Below are 22,113 nucleotides of genomic sequence, written 5' to 3'. Positions count from 1 at the left end.
ACAACTTTTTATTTTTATTGTACAGTATACAATGAAATTAAATGCTTTCCCCAGCACACATCACAAAACAACACACCCATCCCTCTGCACTCCCACCGCACAGCACTTTACTTACTTACTTAGGCAATCCCTCGTTGTCCGAGTAGGATAGTCTTCCAAGATCAGTGTACTGGTGGGTCCGTAGGTGACTGTGGAGCCCTATTCTTGATCTGCATCTTCTCCTGCAGTGAGGGCATTGGTTTTCAGGTGGAAGGCAGTCTTGGTCGGGATTGGCTTGATACACCTTCCTCTTGGCACGTTTCTTTCTTTCTCCCTCCATTTGTGCCTCTTCAAATTCTACAGCACTGCTGTCACAGCTGACCTCCAGCTGAAGCGTTCAAGGGCCAGGGCTTCCCAGTTCTCAGTGTCTATGCCAGAGTTTTTAAGGTTGGCTTTGAGCCCATCTTTAAACCTCTTTTCCTGCCCACCAACATTCTGTTTTCCATTCTTGAGTTCAGAGTAGAGCAACTGCTTTGGGAGATGGTGGTCGGGCATCCGGACAACGTGGCTGGTCCAGTGGAGTTAGTGGCAAAGGACCATTGCTTTCATTCGGCTGGTGGTTCCTAGTCATGTCTCTACTGGGCCCTCTCAACCAACACTGCCGTATGAGTGCCCCAGGTCAGATCCTAACAGTGACACCCAGGAACTTAAAACTGGTCCCCTGCTCCATTTGATCCCAATTTATGTCCAAGGGCTGGATTTCTGGTCTGTTCTTTCTATAGTCCACTATGGGCTGCTTGGTTTTGATGTTAAGAACCAGATTATTGTCCCTGCACCATGAGAGCAGTCGATCCATTTCATTCCAATAGGCAGACTCACCCCCTTATATACAATATATTGTTAGGATCTAACTATTACAACCCACGTTTCCATTTCAAAAAGTGTCCAAAGCAGCGAAGATATACGTACTACTAAAATACAACATTATAATTAAGACACAGTACAAGGCAATTACACATTCCAATAAAGAAAAATAAACTGCTGTCCTCCTTCTCAGGCAGTGATAAGGATCAAACTCTTATTTACAGCCCAGTCCTTTGGGTATTTACTCAGGCATTTATCCAGAAGTTTCATTGTGTTTGAGAGTGCATAATTACCAAGCAAATACACTTTTTTGCAATTACCATGAGGCTGCAGCATTCAACAGGCTGCAAAATGTCTAAGGGCAATTCTGTCTAAATAAAGACATAGGGATGTGCATTAAAACTTTACTGATTGTGAATGTATAGATATATCAATCTATTATTTGTTACACATACTGTAAATTATACAGTGCATCTGATTTTTAAGACAAAAATAGAAACCAATTAATATCTTTTCAGCTCTAAACTTGAAAAGGATGAACAGAAAAATTCTCTCAGTCAGCTCTGAACAAAGTGCTTCCAGTTAATCATCAATATCCCATCTCTGAGAAATGCTAAAGTCATAAAGTCGCTAATAGAAAGAAAGCATATGGGTCAAATGTGCACAGTTCACAGAGAATATCTATTATAGGTTGAATGTCCCTCACCCAAAATACTTGGGACTAGAGGTATTCCATATTTTGGAATACTGGTTTATAGTAAAGGTAAAGGTTTCCCCTTGACATTAAATCTAGTTGTGTATGACTGTGGGGGGTGATGCTAATTTCCATTTCTAAACCGAAGAGACGGTGTTGTCTGTAAACACCTCCAAGGTCATGTGGCCAGCTTGACTGTATGGAGCACTCTTACCTTCCTGCTGGAGTGGTACCTATTGATCTACTCAAGTTTGCATGTTTTTGAACTGCTATGTTTGCAGAAGCTGGGGCTAACATCAGGAGCTCACCCTACTCCCCAGATTCGAACCACCAATCTTTCGGTCAGCAAGTTCAGCAGCTGAGCAGTTTAACCCGCTGTGCCACCAGGGGCTCAGTGTACTGGTATATATGTGATGATATATGTTGGAGAGGGGTCCTACATCTTAACAAAAAAAAAAAAACAACCCCAATGCTGGTCATTGATCAAAATAATATCTATCTATCTAAACACAAAATTAATTTATGTGTCATCAATTATATATACATGGCCTTATAGTAATTGCATATACAATACTTTTAATAATTTTGGGTCTGAAAAAGGGTCTGTGTACATTGAACCATTAGAAAACAAATGTGTCACTATCTCAAACTTATGCAAAGCTGATGCTGGTTTCAAAAAAAAATTCTTTGAAACACACATCAGCCACTATGATTGCAATCCTGATACTTCATTTTCTCTAGCATCACTATATGACAGCTGGAAGCCACTGGCACCAACAGAAAATGGCCCTTGCTAAGTACTTATTGATTTGTGGAAGAAATTTCTATTCCAAGAAGACTGGAGCACAAATAAAATCTGGTCTTCTAGGTAAGAAGCAAAAGCATGTTGCATTTTTGCAATATCATACATATTGCTTTCTTGTGTCTCTCATATATATTTGTAGTGCAAAACTATAGATCAGAGGTTCTAAAATTGTGTTCTGCAGAGCCCTTGGGGCTCCGTGGGTGAGAGTGAGGGGCTCCTCAGAGCCATGCTTCTTCTCACCTCGTCTTTCCTTCTCCTGAGAAATGCAGGGAAATTAAAGTTTGGAGCTGCTGGAAACCACAGTGGCGGCAGTAGCAACGTCCTCCTGTGGCACAGACCCCCCCACTTCTTTCTTTGCTTCCAAAACCCTATTTCCATCGCTCAGGGGATGCTTTGTTTTTCCTGCATGATAGAAAGGGGAGTGGACTGGATGGCCTCTGGGATTTGTTTTCATTTATTTATTTTATTTATTTACCCTATTTATACCTGGTCTTTCTCTACCTCAAAGGGGAGTCAAGGTGGCTTACATATGGCAATTATTCAATGCAAGATTTGTTCAGAAGGGGTTTGTCACTGTTTTTCCATGAGGCTAAGATTGCATGATCATCCAAGATCACCCAATGGGTTTCCATGGCCAAGCAGGGATTTTAACTCTGATCCAACATGGCTGGCTGCCATACCTTCAATATCATGAAACAATCATGAAACAAAGCACACTAAATGAAAGATGAGGAAAATCATCTGGCAAAAATACGTTTTTCATGATTTGAGGAAGCAAATTTTACAATCTGACAAACATATTCATAGTGTCTGAGATAGAGGAGGAAAATTTTTTGGGGAGAATTATTGGAAGGAGAAATGGTTAAAAAGTCCTTCTTGTATGCCTCTTCTTCCCAACCATACTTCAATATCAAAAGGTGAATGTTGTCATATACAAGCTAATTCTGCCTTTAGAAATCACTTGAATCTTCAATCTGTGTTTCTAAAAACCAGTTGGTGTTTTTTCCCCCCAGTCATTACTGCTTTGGAGAAACATGTGGTCACTACACAGAATAAGTATCGAAAATATGTCTTGGAAGTTAATATGCTGGATTCTGAACTATTAATTCTGGAACAAATAGAAATATTAGATTGGAGGTGGGCCGCAAATGATTGTAGAGACCTAATCTTGGTCTGCATGTTTTTTCACAGTGAGGACATACATTTCCACATGGAAGGTGGCCCTGACAAGGGTTGGCTTGACATGCCTTCCTCTTGACACGTTTATCGCTTTCACTCTTCATTTGGGCTTCTTCAAATTCTACAGCATTGTTGGTAACAGTTGGCCTCGAGGGCCAGGACTTCCCAGTTCTTGGTGTTTACACCACATTTTTAAAGGTTAAGTCTAAGTCCATCTTTAAATCTCTTTTGCTGTTCACCAACATTTCATTTTCTGTTCTTGAGCTGAGAATAAAGTAACTGTTTTGGGAGATGGTGATTAGGCAGTGAAATTGATGGCAGAGGATTATCGCTTCAGTGCTGGTGGTCTTTGCTTCTTCCAGAACGCTGACGTTTGTCCGCCTGATTTCTCAAGAGATTTGCAAGATTTTTCAGAGGCAACGCTGATGGAATCTTTCCAGAAATTGAGAGCGACGTTTGCAGACAGTCCATGTTTCGCAGGCATACAATACAGTTAGAAGGACAATAGCTTTATAAACAAACATCTTGGTATCCCAAAGGATCTCCTGAGCCTCAAACACTCTTTGCTTCATTCAGAAAAAATAGTGCACTCGCAGAGCTCAGAAGGTGATACTATAGATCAGGGGTCCTCAAACTTTTTAAACAGAGGGCCAGGTCACAGTCCCTCAAACTATTGGAGGGTCGGATTATAATTTGAAAACAACATGAATGAATTCCTATGCACACTGCACATATCTTATTTGTAGTGCAAAAAACTTAAAAACAATACAAAAATTGAAATGAAGAACAATTTTAACAAATATAAACTTATTAGTATTTCAATGGGAAGTGTGGGCCTGTTTTTGGCTGATGAGATAGGATTGTTGTTGTTGTTGTGTGCTTTCAAGTCATTTCAGACTTAGGTTGACCATGAGTGAGGGACGGGTAAATGACCTTGGAGGGCCGCATCCGGCCCCCGGGCCTTAGTTTCAGGATCCCTGCTATATATGCTATATGCTCTCTCTCTGTGTACATGTTTATATATGTATGTGTGTGTATACATATACATACACATACACTCAGAAGCTTACTCAGAGACGCTTACTCTGGCCTGTTTTCCACTTCCTTTCAACCAGCAGTGGGAAACAAGGGGCTGCCTGGCATAGATTTTTGCTGAATCAAAATAAAACTCCTTAGGAAGTCTGCTATTTTTAGTTAAAAATTAAATGTCCGGATTCTTTAAGCTAATCATTTATTGCTAAAGTACATTGTGTGTGCCTTCAACATATGGCGATACTATCACAGGTTTCTCTTGGCAAGATGTGTCTTAAGAGATTTATCTTCCTCTTCCCCTGGTAAAAGGGGTACACTGAAATTGTAGCATGAATAAAGTTAGACACTACTTTAAGTGACATGGTTCAATGCTATGGAAACATGGAAATTGTAGTTTTTACAAGGCCTTTAGTCTTCTCTGCTGAAGAGTGCTGGTGAATCACCAAACTACAACTCCCTCGAACAGGGCAGTTAAAGTGGGGACAAACTGCACACATTTTTCAGTGTAGATGCACTCAAAGTTGTATATAACTGTGTGCATCCATGACTATACACTCACCATTCTCAATCCCAATGTCCTTTTCTCTGGCCTTCCCTGCAAGGCTGGCAGCCAAGTAGAACGTATATAACTGAAGTGCGATTCCCAGCAGTCCTTGAAAACATAACCAATGATGAGAAATGTTGAGAGTTACAATACAACAGCAATTGGAAAACTGTGTGATTCTGACCCATGACTGTCCCTGTTGAAATTTATACTGGCAATTTATCTTCTTCAGATCATCACTGTATGACAGGTTTACTATACACCTTGGGTTGTTTCACAGGCCCTGTCATTCTTGTTCAAAGTACCTAGCAACACATTTCTGGTGTCTGGCACATACAATTCTGGCTGCAACCAATACTGTTAGGATGCTCTCATTGTTATTAAGCTTATAATCTGGATAAAAATCAACATTTGAGGCACTTCCACTGAAGATGTGGTTTACTAACAATTAAGTACACACAGGACATGGCTGCAAGGCATTAAAATAATCAAAATGAAACAGAATAAGACAATATCAGTGGTTGATTATAGCAGTGATAAGATAAGACCACAGCTCTTGGAAGCGTCTCCAAGGGCAGATTTATTTATTTATTTATTTATTTATTTATTAAGAGTATTTCTATCCTATCCTTCTTGCCTCCAAAGAGGGACTTAGGATGGTTACCAGCAGGCACCATTCGGTGCCAAACAATACACAACATAATATACACTTTACCTACTTTGAAAACAGTTATAAATACATTAAAACAATTTGCCAATTCATGTCGTCCTCCAAATCAATCCATAGCCTCAGTTCAACAGTCCGTTAAAACCATCTTCACTCCATTGCCGTCAACTAAAAACAGTCTGTTAAAACCATATATTCTGCAAACGCTTGATCCCATAACCAGGGTTTGAGCTTCTTCTGGAAGGTCATGAGGGAGGGGGCAGATCTAATCTCGTTAGGGAGGGCATTCCACAGCCGAGGGACCACCACTGAGAAGGCCCCCATCAAGAAAGCCCCACCAAACATGACTGTGATGGCAGCAGGACTGAGAGCAGGATCTCTCTAGATTATCTTAAGGTCCTTGGGGATTCCTAGAAGGAGATACGTGCGGACAGGTAAGCCGGGCCAGAGCCGTTTAGCGTTTTATAGGTCAAGGTCAGCACTTTGAATTGTGCTTGGAAGCTAATAGGCAGTCAGTAGATTTACAATATAGAATTAATGCCATTAGACACCACTTTGACAGCCAATGCTCAAGGCTATGGAATAAAATGAGCAATAGTTTGGTGAGGTATTAGCATTTGGGCAGTGAAGGATGAAGACCGTGTAAAACGACAGATCTCACTGCAGTTATATAAAGGGTGTCAGAATGGTGGAGCCTAATAGAGGATGATAGCAGCTGGAGTTGAGCAAAATCCAGAGACCAGTGATGAGTTAGGTCTGATGAGACTTCTAGCTGGCCAGATCTAGGGATGATGGGAGATCAGCCTGACCACATCTAGAGGTCATGGTAATTGCACCAGGTAATGGGAATTCCAACTCATCACATATCATTTTATAAAAGGTCCCATTACATATACGTGGGTATTAGGGCTGGGCGGTTTCGTTTCGTTAATTCGTAATTCATTAATAATTTGTTAATTTTTTCAATTACAAAATGATAACGAACCATTCTGGAGCAATTATTAAAAAAACGAATTTTCAAAAACGTTTTGTAAATGCTTCGTATTTCGATATTGTATTCGTTTCGTTATTGTTTTGAGGTCGTTTCGTTATTATTTCCGCATGTCTGGGCCAGTTTTATGGTTTAATTAGTGAAAAAAAATTATAATATCACACCAACAGTCAACAACAGAGGGAGAGGGAAGCTTCAGAAGGTTTTGGAGGTTTTTTAGCGTATTTTGCGGTTGCGTCCGCCATTAACGAATCGATTCGTTATTGTTTCGGAAATCGATTCGTTAATTTTTTACCATTTACGAAATTTCGTAAATATCGAACTTTTTAAAAGGAAAATTTTGTAATTATTTTAAATATCGAAACAAAAAAAACCCCCAAATACAAATCGATTTTAGAAACAATTTTTTCCGTTGTTACCCAGGCCTAGTGGGTATACATTTTAATAGGCCCATTCATTACAATGAGTAATTCTAATAAACAACATTAGAATATACATGCCCGGGCAATGCTGAGTACATAACATGTCTTGTATAAAGATGAGTTTTACTGGTGTCTGTGGGAAGCTTGGGAAAGAGTGTCTCTCATGAGGCAGAAGACAACAATGAGCCTATCTGCACTTTCAGATTAATGCAATCTGACACCACTTTTAGCTGCCATAGCTCAATGCTATGTAATCAAGGGGGTTGTACTTTGGTGAGGCACCAACTGCATTTAGCAGAGGGTGAAAGACCTTGTAAAACTGCAATGCCCAGAATTGCTGCAGTGTGTGTGTGTTGTGGGGTGCTTTGTGTATTTTAAATAGGTTTAACAGTTTAAACTATTAATTTTTTAAAATTGTGCTTGGTTTAATTCTGTTTTATTATGCACAATCTTTAGGTTTCATGTTGTTTAGTCTATTTATTTTTCAGCACTGTTCATCATTTTGAGTCTCTGTTAAGACAGGAAATAGTATATAAATAAGTATCATGGTAATAATTCCATAATATTAAACTTGTGTTAAACTGCATTAACTCAGCAGTGGAGATGAACTCTAGGTCTCTTTCAAAACAGAAAAAAGGAAAATGAAATGTGGCAGCACACCTTTAAGTAAGGTGCCTTTTCTTCCTTCCCTCTCCAGGGCAGGTTCATTCACCTTGGATAAAGAAGACTATAGGTCCACAGACTGTTGGATTAATGCAGTTTGGTACTACTTTAATTGCCATGACTCAATGCTATGGAATCCTGTGACTTGTAGTTTGGGGAGGCACCAGCGGCATTTAGCACAGAGAGTGAAAGCCCTGGTAAAACTACAACTTCCAGAATCCCACAACATCAATATCATGTCCAACTACATCAACTCTACAATGCAGATTTAATTAATTAATTAATTAATTATTTACTATATTTATACCCCGCCCTTCTCAACGCTGACGGGGACTCAGGGTGGCTTTACACATAGGCAACTATTCAGTGGCTTCAAACAATGTACAATTAAAATAAACATTTTAAGATACAATTAAAACACATTAAAACATAACATTCACTTTTAACCACGCTATCCACCATCATAATCCAGGCCATTCCAGTGGTCATTGCACATAATTCCATATCCATCTATCGAACAACAATTGTTCTTCCAGAGCCACATTTTCTCTCTTGCAGAATGTCAGGAGGGAGGGTGCTGATCTAATATCCCTGGGGAGGGAATTCCACAGCCAAGGGGCCACTACTGAGAAGGCCCTATCTCTCGTCGCTGCCAGTCGTACCTGCAAAAGAGGTGGGACCAAGAGCAGGGCCTCCCCAGATGATCTTAAATTCTGTAGAAGGAGATACATTCGGACAGGTAACCTGGGCTGGAACGATTTAGGGCTTTATAGGCTAAAGCCAGCACTTTGAATTGTGCTCGGTAGCAGACTGGCAGCCAGTGGAGCTGACGTAGCAGAGGAGTTGTGTGCTCTCTGTACACCCGTTGGACCACTTGAAGCTTCTGAACAGTCTTCAAAGGCAACTCCACATAGAACATGTTGCAGTAGTCTATTCAGGATGTAACCAGAGCATCTGACTTTCCAAGGTATGGGCACAAGTGTTGCACAAGTTTTAATTGCGCAAAAGCCCCCCTGGCTGCCTCTGAAACGTGAGGTTCCAGGTTCAGCAATGAATCCAAGAGAGCTCCCAAGCTGCAAACCTGTGTCCTCAGGGGGAGTGTAACCCCGTCCAACACAGGCTGTAACCCTGTGTCCTGTTCCACCTTGCGACTGACCAGGAGAACATCTGTCTTGTCTGGATTCAATTCCAATTTGTTCGCCCTAATCCAGACCGTCACAGCTGCCAAGCACCGGTTCAGAACCTGAACACATGGAGCCCATCACAACATAAAACTAGAAAGCCCCTCCACGCCAAATGAGTAGGATTTGGTGGAAGGGCCTGTCTAGTTCTAACTGTAATTTTAATTAAATATTGTCATGACAAAAAAGATACACACACACACATATACATACATAGAATCACAGAGTTGGAAGAGACTACATGGGCCATCTAGTCCAATTCCATGCCATGGAGGAAAATCACAACCAAAACACCCCTGACAGATGGCCATCCAGCCTGTTTAAAAGCCTCCAAGAAAGGAGCTTCCACCACACTCTGAAGCAGAGAGTTTTGTGTTTGAACAGTTCTTACAGTCCGGAAGTTCTTCCTAATGTTCAGGTGGATTCTCCTTTCCTGTAGTTTGAATCCATTGCTTTGTTTTTAATTTGCATTGCATTGCATCATGTTCACTGTTCGCTGCCATGAGTCCCAATGCCAAATTACAGGAAAAGATTTTCAGCTTATTTATTTATTTTGTATCAAAAGCATTGTATAAATTAGTATAAAACTGATAAAAACAGAAGGAGTGCAGGCGGTTAAATATCTTTTGACCAAAAACGGGCAACAGCAACGGCATTGTCTGTAGCCTCCAACAATTCTTCCTCTGTACACGAGGCAAGGCATAGTGGACGAGCATGCAGATGCGGAGCTGTCTGTTCTGCTCCAGTCACACAAGGTGTGGAACTCTTTTTGGTAGTGCCATTTTACCAGGTTGTCTTTTGATTTGCCCACTCCACTTCTGAGACTGTTCAGGGACTTCCAAGTTGCCAATTCTTGGTTTGCTCCTGGAGGAAGACCCTTGTGGGGGGGGGGGGCATCTAGTTGGGGAACTCAGGGCGGCTTCCAGCCAGCACATATTCAATGCCTACACATAAATACAATAAAATACATATCAATACAAATCAAAATCAATAATTATAAATAGTATTAAATGAATACACTAGAGTCTAGTAAAACAGAAAGCCAGTCTGGTGGCTGTTGTCCTGTCGAGTTCTGTAATTGTAGGCTCCATTAGGCTTATTCATAAATCATTTCCATAGCCTTTCATCATTTCCTGGTTTAACTGCCCAGAGGGATTGCCTTGCTGTTGCTGGGGGGACACCATGAGGAGTGGTAGTTCTCATAAAGCTTTTCCTTGATTTGAGTCTACTGGGAGGAGGCTGATAGCCATGCAGTGGGTGGCTTTCACAGTGTTCAACCTTATTTCTCTCATGTTTAGCAGCAACTTTTCGTGGCATTGCCCTCAGGGAGGCAATGCCAGCTAGCTTGTAGAGTTTATCAACAGGTGTAGGTTTAAGACATCCTGTGATTATTCTGCATGTTTCATTCAATGCTATGTTGAGCTGCTTTGCGTGGGGAGACTTAAGATCTTCCAGGGATACTCTTCTCTCGCTCCTGCCTGTCTCAGGCGTGGTTGTTGGGGACGAGAGAAAGGGCATTCTCGGTGGTGGCCCCTCATCTCTGGAACTCCCTCCCCAGGGAGATTAGGCTAGCACCCTCCCTATCCACACTCCTTAAGGATTGAAAGACGTGGATGTTTTGTTGTGCATTCGACAAGATGGTCTCTAACCACAGCCTGAATTCAAATTTATATATTTCATTACTACATTTTTAAGTTAAGCTGAACTGATCCTGTTTAATTTCTCAATTCTATGCTATTATTCCTATGCCGTTATATGTTTCTATCCACCTTATTGACCACCATATTCTTTAACGAGTTTTGCATATTAGCCCCCTCCCTTCCCTCCAAAAAGGAGTTTGTTGTTGCTTTTAATGTTTGTTTATGCTGTTTTTATGCTACTTTAATATGCTATTGTTCTGTTTTTAATTGTATGTTGCCTTGGGCTTGGCCCTACGTAAGTCAGTCCGAGTCCCTTTGGGGAGATGGAGGTGGGATAGAAAAATCAAGTTGTTCTTCTTCTCTTCTTCTTATGCCAAACAGGGCAGTTCAGGGACACGGAAAGAGTCTCCTCGAAGACTGAGTAAATACAGTCGGGCGTCCCCGGGCAACGTTTCTTGTAAACGGCTAATCAGAGGCGGCCCTAGGTAATTTTCAACGGTAAGCAAACAGTATTTTGGTGCCCCCCCCCCACCCCCACCCAATCATTGATATATATTTTCTGTTTGTCGTGGGAGTTCTGTGTGCCATATTTGGTTCAATTCCATCATTGGTGGAGTTCAGAATGCTCTTTGATTGTAGGTGAACTATACATCTCAATAACTACAACTCGCATATGTCAAGGTCTATTTTCCCCCAAGAGTGCCCCTGGGCAAAATCAACTATACTGCAAATGCTTACTTTGCGTAATGGGTTGAGCCGCCCCTGCGGCTAATCTTGATTTTCAGCTTGTGATGTGATATGGAATTTTGAACATTAGGAAAAACTTCCTGTTAGAGCTGTTCCCACAGTGGAACTCTCTGCCCAGGAGTGTGGTGGAAGTTTCTTTCCTGGAGGCTTTTAAAAAGAGGCTGGATGGCCATCTGTCAGGGGTGATTTGATTGTGTCATTCCTGCATGGAAGGAGGAGTTGGACTGGTTGGCTTTGGTGATCTCTTCCAACTCTTCTGATTCCAGAAAGGCATGATAGAAACAAAAAAGGAAGAAAGGAGGGGCAGAAAGAAGGAAAAGGAACCGTGGCATCCCCTCTTGAAGGTGCTCTTTCTCCTTCCCTCCCTTCTCCAGGGCAGGTCCATTCCGCTTGCGTGTATAAAGATGGGTTGGACGCGTGTCCTGGGGCGCTTTGGGGGAAAGGGAGGCTCCCCTGAGTCAGAAGGAGGGGAGGCCAACGGAGACGTCCTACCCAGCTGCGCCTCGCCTCTGCTTCTGAGCAGGAAGGCAGGGCGCAAGGGCGCGCTTTGCGCTCGCGCGGGTGCGCACGCAGGCGCCTCCGCCTCCCCTCCTCCCCACGGCCCGCCTTCCTTCCCCCCTCCCTCGCTCTCCGCGTGGGGCTGCCTGCCACTGCCAGCCTTCTTTTGGGAGCCCGAGCGTCCCACTCGCGGCACGATGTCTCCCACCATCCCCGGTAGAGCGGAGCGGAGGAGCAGCCCCGCAGAGAACGGTGCGTCCGCCTGGAAAGGAAAACTCTCCGGGAGTTGGGCAAGGCGGCGGGGATCCTGGGAGGTGTAGTTTTTGCGAGCTCTTCATCCCCCTCTGGCCAAGAGTGCTGGGGCCTCACCCGGATGCACCTCTCTCGATTTCCATCGCATTGAGCCGCGGTGCTGTCAAAGGGGTGCCAAACTGTCTTAACTCTGATGCGCCTTCAGTGCTGGGTCTCATTATGCAACTTTCTACTTAATCACACTAGACAATGAATCCGCTTTAAATCTGGTTTCTGCCTCCTGCAGAATTCTGGGGTTTGTAGTTTAGCGGGGCCGTTAAAGGCGCCTTCCTAAACTACAAAACCCAGATTTAAAGTGGATTCATTCTCCAGTGTGATGAGATCTTTTTTGCCAATTGGGATTTGGTTTGGTTTGGCTGCCCTGAGTTTGGCAAGAGACAGTTTTTGGAGGCTGGGTGTTCTTAGTGGCTGGAGTTCAGTATTTTGGATTCATGGATGTGTTGCACTTTTGTTGTCATCCTTGTTTCTTTTGGTACAAAAATCACTTTGTCAGAGTAGAAGGTGAAATATACCTTTTTTTCCCATTTGCAGATAACCAAAATAGTTGATAACTGAGAAACAACCTGAGTTTGGATACCTTATGTTTAAGGACCTCATCACACTAGAGAATGAAACCACTTTAAATCCAGTCTCTGCCTCCTGCAGAATTCTGGGGTTTGTAGTTTAGTGAGGCTGTTAATGGCTCCCCCTTAAACTACAAACCCCAAAATTCTGCAGGAGGCAGAGACTGGATTTAAAGTGGATTCATTCTCTAGTGTGAAGAGGTGGTAAGTTGTATCAAGCCTCCTCAAGGAAGGAGGGACATCTACACTGTGGAACTGATGCAGTTTGACACCACTTTAACTTCCCTGTCTCAGTGCTTTGCTTTGCAATCATTGGGGTTATGGTTCAGCAAGGGGGTTCATCTACCCTACAGAATGAATGCAGTCTGGCACCACACATGGAATCTGGGGATTTGTAGTTTTGCAAGGTCTTTTAACTTTTTCCTGCTAAATGAGGCATGGGCAAACTTCAGCCCTCCGGGTGTTTTGGACTTCAACTCCCACAAATCCTAACAGCCAGAGGGCCGAAGTTTGCCCATGCCTGTGGCTAAATAGTGCTGATACCAGGGTTCAATGGCACTGAGCCATGGCAAATAAATTGTGTCAAACTGCATTAATTCTACAGTGTAGATGCACTCAAGGTCTTTGGCCTTCTTGTGCCTCGTCAAACTACACCTCCCTTGATACCACATCATGACAATGCAAGAGATGTCAACCTGCATTGATTTTCCTGTGTGGATGCCCCCTCGAGACTCCTGTTACTATTAATGCCGGGGCTTCCTTGATTTGAACCAAATTTGGAGATGGAAGAAGCAGTCACTGGTTGTGACCTTTTTGGTTTTTTCTATGACACTCTTGTTGGCTGCTGTACAGGACTGAATACAATGATGCAATACAGCCCATTGATTAAATCATTTCTATCTATCTATCTATCTATCTATCTATCTATCTCTAGATATTTCAGTGGAGCCCCACATAAAATTAGTTGCTTTTTCATATATCAAGAAGCCAAGAGACTACTGTTAAGGCCCCTTTAATTTCACCTCCGGCCTTGTGTGTATTTCTTTTTCTTGGACCTTGGAAGGAGATGCCTCAGTCTGGTTTTCTATTTCTCCAGTAACCCACGTGCAAAACTCTTCTGTTTACTTTCGGTTTCTCAGGCTGACAGACTACTGAGATGCTTTTTGGGGAAAATCAAAACATTGTTTGCAAAGACCTGTAGGCACAAGTCTGGCAGACTTTTAAAATGTTTTTGTCATTTAGTCTGGAGGTTGACTGGCCAGAGTTGTGTAAATACTAGCTCAGGGCTCTTCAGGTTTACCAGTAAATCCGCTTAATCTCGGCTGTTGCCTTGGGGAATCGAAGGCTTTCTCCTGTTTAGAGAATTCAACCCTTTTAAAAATTGTCACACGGTTGTATATCCATTTGAGAACTACAGTTAATGCTTTTAGAAATATAAATTAAATGTTTCACGAGATACATTTTGTGTCCCCATTTTGGAAAATGATATTTATAACCTTTTGGAAAACACTATTTGGAGATCCTAACTTTTTAGAAAAGCATGACATTTCAGAGAAGAGCCAAAAACCCTTTAGAGCTGAATCATCTCTTGTGATATACAGCCAGATATAATTATGCAAGGCAATGGTTTCAATTTTTAGACTGAATAACCTGTTATCTGTGATTTGTTAGGAAAACAGAGATTTGCCGGTGCATAAAAACAGCAGTGCTTTGGAAGTGTTTTTCAGAGTTCAAAATATGTAGCCCCCCATAAAACAATTTGTTTTATATCATGCACTCAAGAGACAAAAATGAAGTAGACTTGGATAAATATAACGTATTTGGTTTACTCACAACCTTCATGTGTTCATCATAAACAGGTACAAAACTTATCAGTCCAGTTTCAAATATGTTTGAGATGGTTCCCTGTGCCAGCCAGCCAGGACATCTCTCTTGTAACAAAACAACTACCAACTGGTCACCTAGAGACCTTCCTCACAGCCTTATTGTTGGGAATCAGCCTGTGTTTGTGTTTCATGATGCTCAGGATCATGATTCTCTTGATGTGGGACATGATGAGGAAATGATGGTGCTGAGGTGCAAGGTGGAGATGATTTGGTCAGTGATTTTCATGCAGACAATGACAGAGAGGCCCCAGTGCAAAGAGCAGTTTCTCATGAGAATATTCCTGCTGGGTTTAAGGATGGTGGTTTTCTCCCTCTTTCTGTGAGCTTTCAAGATTTGAGTTTGGAAAACAATCTGACACCTGGAAATTTTAATAAGCAGCCAGAAAGGGAGTTGAAAAATAGGCTGCTAGAGTTCATCCAGGATTGACAACGAGCTCAATGTTTACGTTGCTCTGAAAGGCTTCGTCAGATAAGAGGCAAGAGTAGGGGAAAACGAAACCAATTTTTGGGTTTTGGGATATAAGGTTTGCTTCAAGGAAAAGCCTGTTAGATAAGGCATCGTTTGGAAATCATGTTCACGTGCCTTGAAAATCCTATTCAAGGGGTCTTGTTCTTATAGAGATTTTTAGCATTTTGCAGTGATCTAGCACCTTCTGGATTATCTTTGCAACCTGTTGATTCCTGTCTGGATAAAAACTGCCTTGGATTGTTTTTATATCTTTTGTGGACATTACTTTGAATTACTGCATTTTACTGATCTTTTACATTTTGAAATTTTCCTATTTTTACAAACATTTCTTTCTACTGGCTATTTTACTCAGCTTTCAATGAAAAGGATTGGTTTTTCACTCAACGTGTGGTGTGTTTTAAAGTCAGTGGGTATAGTTTCTGTTCTGGAGTGCAACTTATATCTGGAGTGCAACTTATATCTCAGAATATCAAGGCATAAAATCCCACATTATCTAGGTGTGGATTCAGATAACTCAGTTCAAAGCAGACATTGTGGGATTTTCTGCCTTGATATTCTGGGATATAGGGCTGTGTGGAAGGGCCTATAGTCAAGAGGGGAGAGAAGAGAGAACCATAGAGTAAAGGAAGCTGCATACCAGAACATACATACAGGAAACAGTAAGCAACGGAATCATAGATAAACATATGAGTAGAAAAGGCTTGAAGAAAGTTGTCATTTCCAACACTCCTTACATTTTATTATTACAATTCATATGTCTGAATCTCTTACAAGGGGTTGGTTTAACCTCGTGTTTACTAGTAAAACTGATTTTTACGGTGTCACAAAATAATGCATTTCTAAAAAGTGTGTCATCAACATGAAAAGTTTGGAAAGTTCTGCTCTAGGCATTTGCTAGATCCTCATGTGCAATTCTATGTGAAAGTTAGCCACAGGACCTAGGAAATCCCTAGAGAAGATGCCTCTAAGAATATCTAAGCCCTCCAGTGCAGATCTGTGGTATGCTGGGACATCATTTTGTTCTGGATTGTCCCCCATTGTATCTCTGGTAAATGCCATCCATCAGGGAATGTATATTTGTCCTTGTTAAGGACTGAGATCTGCTTGGGGGGGGGGGGGGGTTATTTGTGTGCCACCAGCAATATATTATGTGAGGACAGACAATAGGGCCTTTTTTGTTGTAGCACCCTAGTTAAGGAATGCTTCTCTTTGGTGCAATTGGTACCAACACTTTTAGGCACCAAGTGAAAACATGATTGGTCATCAAAGCCTCACTGATCTATATCAAATGCTAATGGTTTGGTTTTCACACGCGCGCACACACACACACACACACACATATGGCATTTAATTTTGCCATTATTATGTTGGAAACCGCTCTAAGTCCCATTAATGTGCTTTAACTTGTTTGTGTGAACATTACTTTTATGCCAGCCTAAGAACTTTTGATGTGGTGATATAGACATTTTTATTTTACTCTCTTTATTATTATTGGAAGGATATGTAAGCACATTTACATTGAAGAAGGTTGGAATAAGGGTTTGTGCAGGTTTATCTTAAATTACAGTTTTATGTCAATATTCAAAAACATTTAACCTACTGACGCCACTATTAATGTCATTTTATTGGTATCTATTTTCATTTTGAAATGTACCAATAGCTGCTGCATTTCTCACCCTCGGCTTATACTCAAGTCAATCAGTTTTCCCAGTTTTTTTGTGGTAAAATTAAGTGGCTCGGCTTATATTTGGGTTGGCTTATACTTGAGTATATACGGTATATTGAATATTTTCCATGTATGGGCCAACAGCTCTATTGGGATGCCATCTGTTCTTGGTGACTTATTTCTACCAATTTCTTTGAGTCCAGCTCCTACTTCACTTTCTAAACTTGGTCATTATCTTTGGTTTCGGCATAGTTTTTCTTTTCCAGTAAAGATTGCTTTTCTTTTAAACAGGGTTATGCTTTTAAACAGGATTATGCAGTGAGGCATTCCCATTTCTCTCCACCAATTCAGCAAGTCTCTCTTGGGCTGTTTTTTAAAGCTAGGGCAAGGGTCTAGTGTGCATGTGGTGATTCTCACTGCTCCTTGGACTTTGTTTACATCCCCAGGCTGAACAAACAGATAGAATAACATGAGGCAAGCAGGAGCCAGGGTTACATCCACTGGACCTGTATTAGCTACAGCATCCCAGCTGGAGTGGATTTAAGCAATTTTATCTGAAAAAGTTGTGCTAATTCTTCACAGTGGGCTACTAGGTTTGAGTGGTTTTGTAGGAAGGCAGTGAAAAATAAGACAAAATATTGCTGAATAGGTAATGGTTTTCCCCTGCCATGAAGTCCAGTTGTGTCCAACTCTGGGGTGTGGTGCTTATCTCCATTTCTAAGCCGAAGAGCCGGTGTTGTCCATAGACACTTCCAAGGTCATGTGGCCGGCATGACTGCATGGAGCGCTGTTATCTTCCTGCCGGAGCAGTACCTATTGATCTACTCACATTTGCATGTTTTCGAACTGCTAGGTGTGCTGCTATTATATTTATGTACATTTCTTCTCATGGACATTTATCAACTAGAGCAGTGTTTCTCAACATGGGGGTTGGGACCCCTGGGGGAGTCGGGAGAGGATTTCAGAGGGGTCGCCAAAGACCATCTGAAAACATACATTTCTGTTGGTCTTAGGAATTCCTTTGGTAGAGAAGGCTGAAGATCTGTCCTCCTGTCCTTCTCTTCCTTATCAGAAACATACAGCGAATTCTCCCCCCAAAAGCCCTCCTTCACTTTGATTGGCCGGCCTCTCAGCTGGCCTCTTGGCAAAGGGGGGGGGGGGCTGGTTCTGAGACTTCCAAGCAGGGAAGGGGAGAGCAGGCTTACTTGGTGCATGGAAGCATGGGCCGCCTGTGCCGGCAAGGGAGAGCATGCGAGGCTGGAGGGAGGCTCACGCCAGAGAGTCCCTTCAAGGCATGGGGGTTCTCTGTTCGAAGTTTGTCCCAATTCTATCATTAGTGGGGTTCAGAATGCTCTTTGATTGTAGATGAACTATAAATCCCAGCAACTACAACTCCCAAATGTCAAGGTAGATTTCCCTCAAATTCCACTAGTGTTCATATTTGGGCATATTGGGTATTCATGTCAAGTTTGGTCAACATTTATCTCAATGTTCTCTGGATGTAGGTGAACTACAATTCCAAAATTCAAGGTCCACTAAACCCTTCCAGTATTTTCTGTTGATCATGGGAGTTCTATGTGCCAATTTTGGTTCAGTTCAATTGTTGGTGGAGTTGAGAATACTCTTTGATTGTAAGTGAACTATAAATCCCTGCAACTACAGCTCCCAAATGACAAAATCAATCCCCCACAACTCCACCAGTATTCAAATTTGGGCATATCAGGTATTTGTGCCAAATTTGGTCCAATGAATGAAAATTCATCCTGCATATCAGATTACAATTCACAATACTGTAGTAGCAAAATTACAGTTATGACGTAGCAAGGAAAATAATTTTATAGTTGTGGGTCATCACAACATGAAGAACTCAATTAAGGGGTTGCGGCATTAGGAAGGCTGAGAAGCATTCAACTAGAGTTTCAGCAAACAATTAGGCTAGGAGAGATTCTTATTTGCTCTCTACCCTGGATGTTCAGTATAGCTGCCATTATGGAAGCAAGTCTTACATCTTCAGGATGTGATGGGTACAGCGGCTTTACTCATGATTGAATAGATACTTTGATATAGTATATTTTTATATGCAGAGTGCAATTAGTTAAAGTAGGTGTTTGGAGAAGATAATGTTTGAATGCAAATTTCTGAGAACCTGACTTTATTCCTAACACAGCTACCAAGAAAACCCTGAAAGATGAAATTGAATCCATTTTGCGAGAGCGCATTATGGTTTTGGATGGAGGCATGGGGACCATGATCCAGCAACAAACCTTGACAGAAGAAGATTTCCAGGGACAAGAATTTAAGGACCATTTGAAACCACTAAAAGGAAACAATGATCTGTTGAGTGTTACGCAACCTGATATAATCTACAAAATTCACAAGGTAAATACATTTGTTTTTTGAAGATCCTTATTACAGGAATATACTGATTCTTATGGAGAACGTATGACAGTTTTAAAGACATATCATCATGCATATCTTTGCTTAAATGAGTGGGAACGAGGGAGAGAGCCTTCTCCTCTGTGGCCCCCCGACTCTGGAATTAATTGCCTGGTGAGATTAGGCAAGCCCCTACTCTAGCTACCTTCAAGAAGGATCTCAAAACCTGGCTCTTCCGTTGCGCCTTTGGAGAGTGACCTTACATCTCTTTTTGTTCACTCCCCCCAAAATGTTTGTCCCCATAATGTACTTCCCCCTGACTGTTTGAAGGCCTGTCTCCACTACTCCATTTCCAATGGGTTTCTCCCTCACAAATATTTCCATTTCATTTCTGTCTCATCCTGAGTTTTTATCATTTTATCTTGTACATGTGGCCTGCTCATTGTGATTGTGATTTATCTCTCACTGTATTTTTGCAGTGTTGTATTGTATTCTTATATTTCATTTCTTTTATTGTGATGTTTGTTCTGTGTTTTTGGTTTTATTCTGTTGTAATGCACTACTGGGCTTGGCCTCATGTAAACCGTCCCGAGTCCCCTTTGGGGAATGGTGGCGGGTTATAAATAAAGATTATTATTATTATTATTATTATTAAAATCTGTTCTGCAGATCAGAATTTCTAGGTCTTCCAGCAGGACTCTTATGGTCAACTTCCACTGGAAGCTGAACGCAGGATTCCTTTGGAGGACCAAGAAATTCCTAAAGAGTTGCTGACTTTAGAAATGTATAGGTTTGCCATCATGACTGGAAGTAATTGACTGTAGAGATTCCTAGAGAGAACAATCAAATCTGTGAATAATCAAATTAACAAAAGTCAATACTGCAAATGTGAAGGGATGACTGTATTATTACAGAAGATATACATGTTGTAGTTCACCTCTCATGCAACTGAAGTGAGGAATTTTTATTAGTTCATAAGGGAAGCCCATGTTATATTTAAAGTACTGTTTCGTTGATCATAGAATCACAGAATCATTGAATTGGAAGAGACCTCATGGGCCATCCAGCCCAATCCCCTGCCAAGAAGCATGCTTGGCTGGAGTTTGACTTCGTTAGTCTATTGCAACATTTCTCAACCTGGGGGTTGGGACCCCTGGTGGGGTTGCGAGGGGGTGTCAGAGAGGTTGCCAAAGACCATCAGAAAACACAGTATTTTCTGTTGGTCATGGGGGTTTTGTGTAGGAAGTTTGGCCCAGTCCTATCATTGGAGGGGTTCAAAATGCATTTTGTTTATAGATGAACTATAAATCCCAGCAACTACAACTCCCCAATGTCAAGTCTATTTTCCCCAAACTCCATCTGTGTTCACATTTGGGCATATTGAGTATTTATGCCAAGTTTGGTCCAGATCCATCAGTGTTTGAGTCCAAAGTGTTCTCTGGATATAGGTGAACTACAACTCCAAAATTCAATGTCAATGCTCACCAAACCCTTCCAGTATTTTCTGTTGGTCATGGGAGTTCCGTATTCCAAGTTTGGTTCAATTCTATCACTGGTGGAGCTTGAACTAATGACCAATATTGGCTGAAATTTTAAGCAGAGCAGGGCATTCTGTTCTAGTAAAATTAGTTATCTTGCCAGTTGTTGTGTGACGTTGGGAATGAGATTCTCTTGTTTTGTATGCTTTGATTTATGGTTCTCTGAATCCATCCTACATGCAGTGACACACAATTAGTTATATTTGCTGAGCTTTGTTCTGTTTGCATAAACAGCTTTTGTGCTGACCCCGTGAAGCTTTTCCTTGGCCTTTTCTCCTCACTGTGACAACTTCACAGCCAGTCCTCTGCACAGTCCCTGGACATAATAATAATAATACACTGTGCTTGGCAGCAAAACATGACAAATAATGGTGTTATCTGCAATATTTTTCTTGTTGGGTTAATGAAGACATGACAGTCTTCCTGCTGCAAAAATGATACACTACATCAATTTTACTTGTTTTATAACCAATGTTTGTTGTGGTGGTGCATTCAAGTCATTTCTGACTCTAGAGAATCCATCTACTGGAAAATGAGATTAACAGGAAGACATTGGTTACTATATGTTTTAATGGATTTTATATTGTTTTCTAATGTTGTTTTAAATGTTTTAATTGTATATTGTGGACTTTTATGGCATCAAACGGCTGACAGTCTGTAAGCCACCTTGAGTCTCTTTCGAGCTTGAGAAGCGCGGGATAAAGATATCATAAATAAATAAATGAAACCATAGGTTTCTAGGCAAAATTTCTTTGGAAGAAGTTTGCTGTTGTCTTTCTCTAAGGCTGAGAAAATATAACTTTCCCAGGGTCACCCAGTGAGTTTCATGAATGTCTGGGGCTTCAAACCCTGGTCTAACATATAACATAAGTCATAGTCTAACATAAACCACTGCATATCTGCTTTCTAAAATACGTTCATAATATTTTATTTAATATTTTATAAAGTTTTTATTGTATGATTTATAAAAATTATAATAATATATATACTAGGCTTGGTGTGATTTGGGGCCATTTATAACTACTTTCTTCATTTTCCATTTTTTTAAAAACAGTTATTATAAAGTAACTGAAATGTTACATATTAATAATCTGTTACTAACACAATCCCTTAAAGTAACAAGAAATGCTAATGCACTGTTTAGAAAAGAGATAATGGGCAATGCTTAAGTGTTCAGTTTTCAAAAACAGTATTAGTTCTGTCTCTGTGCAGTCAGTCTCTTTGAGAAAGTATTTTCAAACGTTTTTCTGTGCCAAACAAAAATCATGCTAGGGCCTACATCCCTGGACCTTCAAGGATGCATATCTAAGGTTGGAGTTAATGTGTAGTTACTCCAAGTGAGGGCCAAAATAGAAGTGATTTATTCTATTCACATGTCCTCTCTGTATGTGTTTCCA

The 22,113-nt window shown here is 41.2% G+C and overlaps 1 protein-coding gene across 1 annotated transcript in view; it reads left to right on the top strand.

The window, feature by feature from the left end:
• The first annotated feature begins 11,985 nt into the window (after nucleotides 1-11,985).
• Nucleotides 11,986-22,113, top strand: part of MTR (5-methyltetrahydrofolate-homocysteine methyltransferase) — an 84,890-nt gene continuing 74,762 nt past the window's right edge. Inside the window, exons 1-2 of the mRNA XM_060753870.2 lie at nucleotides 11,986-12,158; nucleotides 18,970-19,181. Coding sequence (XP_060609853.2) covers nucleotides 12,104-12,158; nucleotides 18,970-19,181 — 267 coding nt within the window. The 5' untranslated portion in view covers nucleotides 11,986-12,103. The remainder of the gene's footprint in view (nucleotides 12,159-18,969; nucleotides 19,182-22,113) is intronic.

Source organism: Anolis sagrei, chromosome 1, assembly GCF_037176765.1.
Source record: "Anolis sagrei isolate rAnoSag1 chromosome 1, rAnoSag1.mat, whole genome shotgun sequence".
Lineage (NCBI taxonomy): Eukaryota > Metazoa > Chordata > Lepidosauria > Squamata > Dactyloidae > Anolis > Anolis sagrei.
The sequence above is the reverse complement of the archived record's forward strand: the minus strand, read 5'-3'. Positions and strand labels throughout refer to the sequence as shown.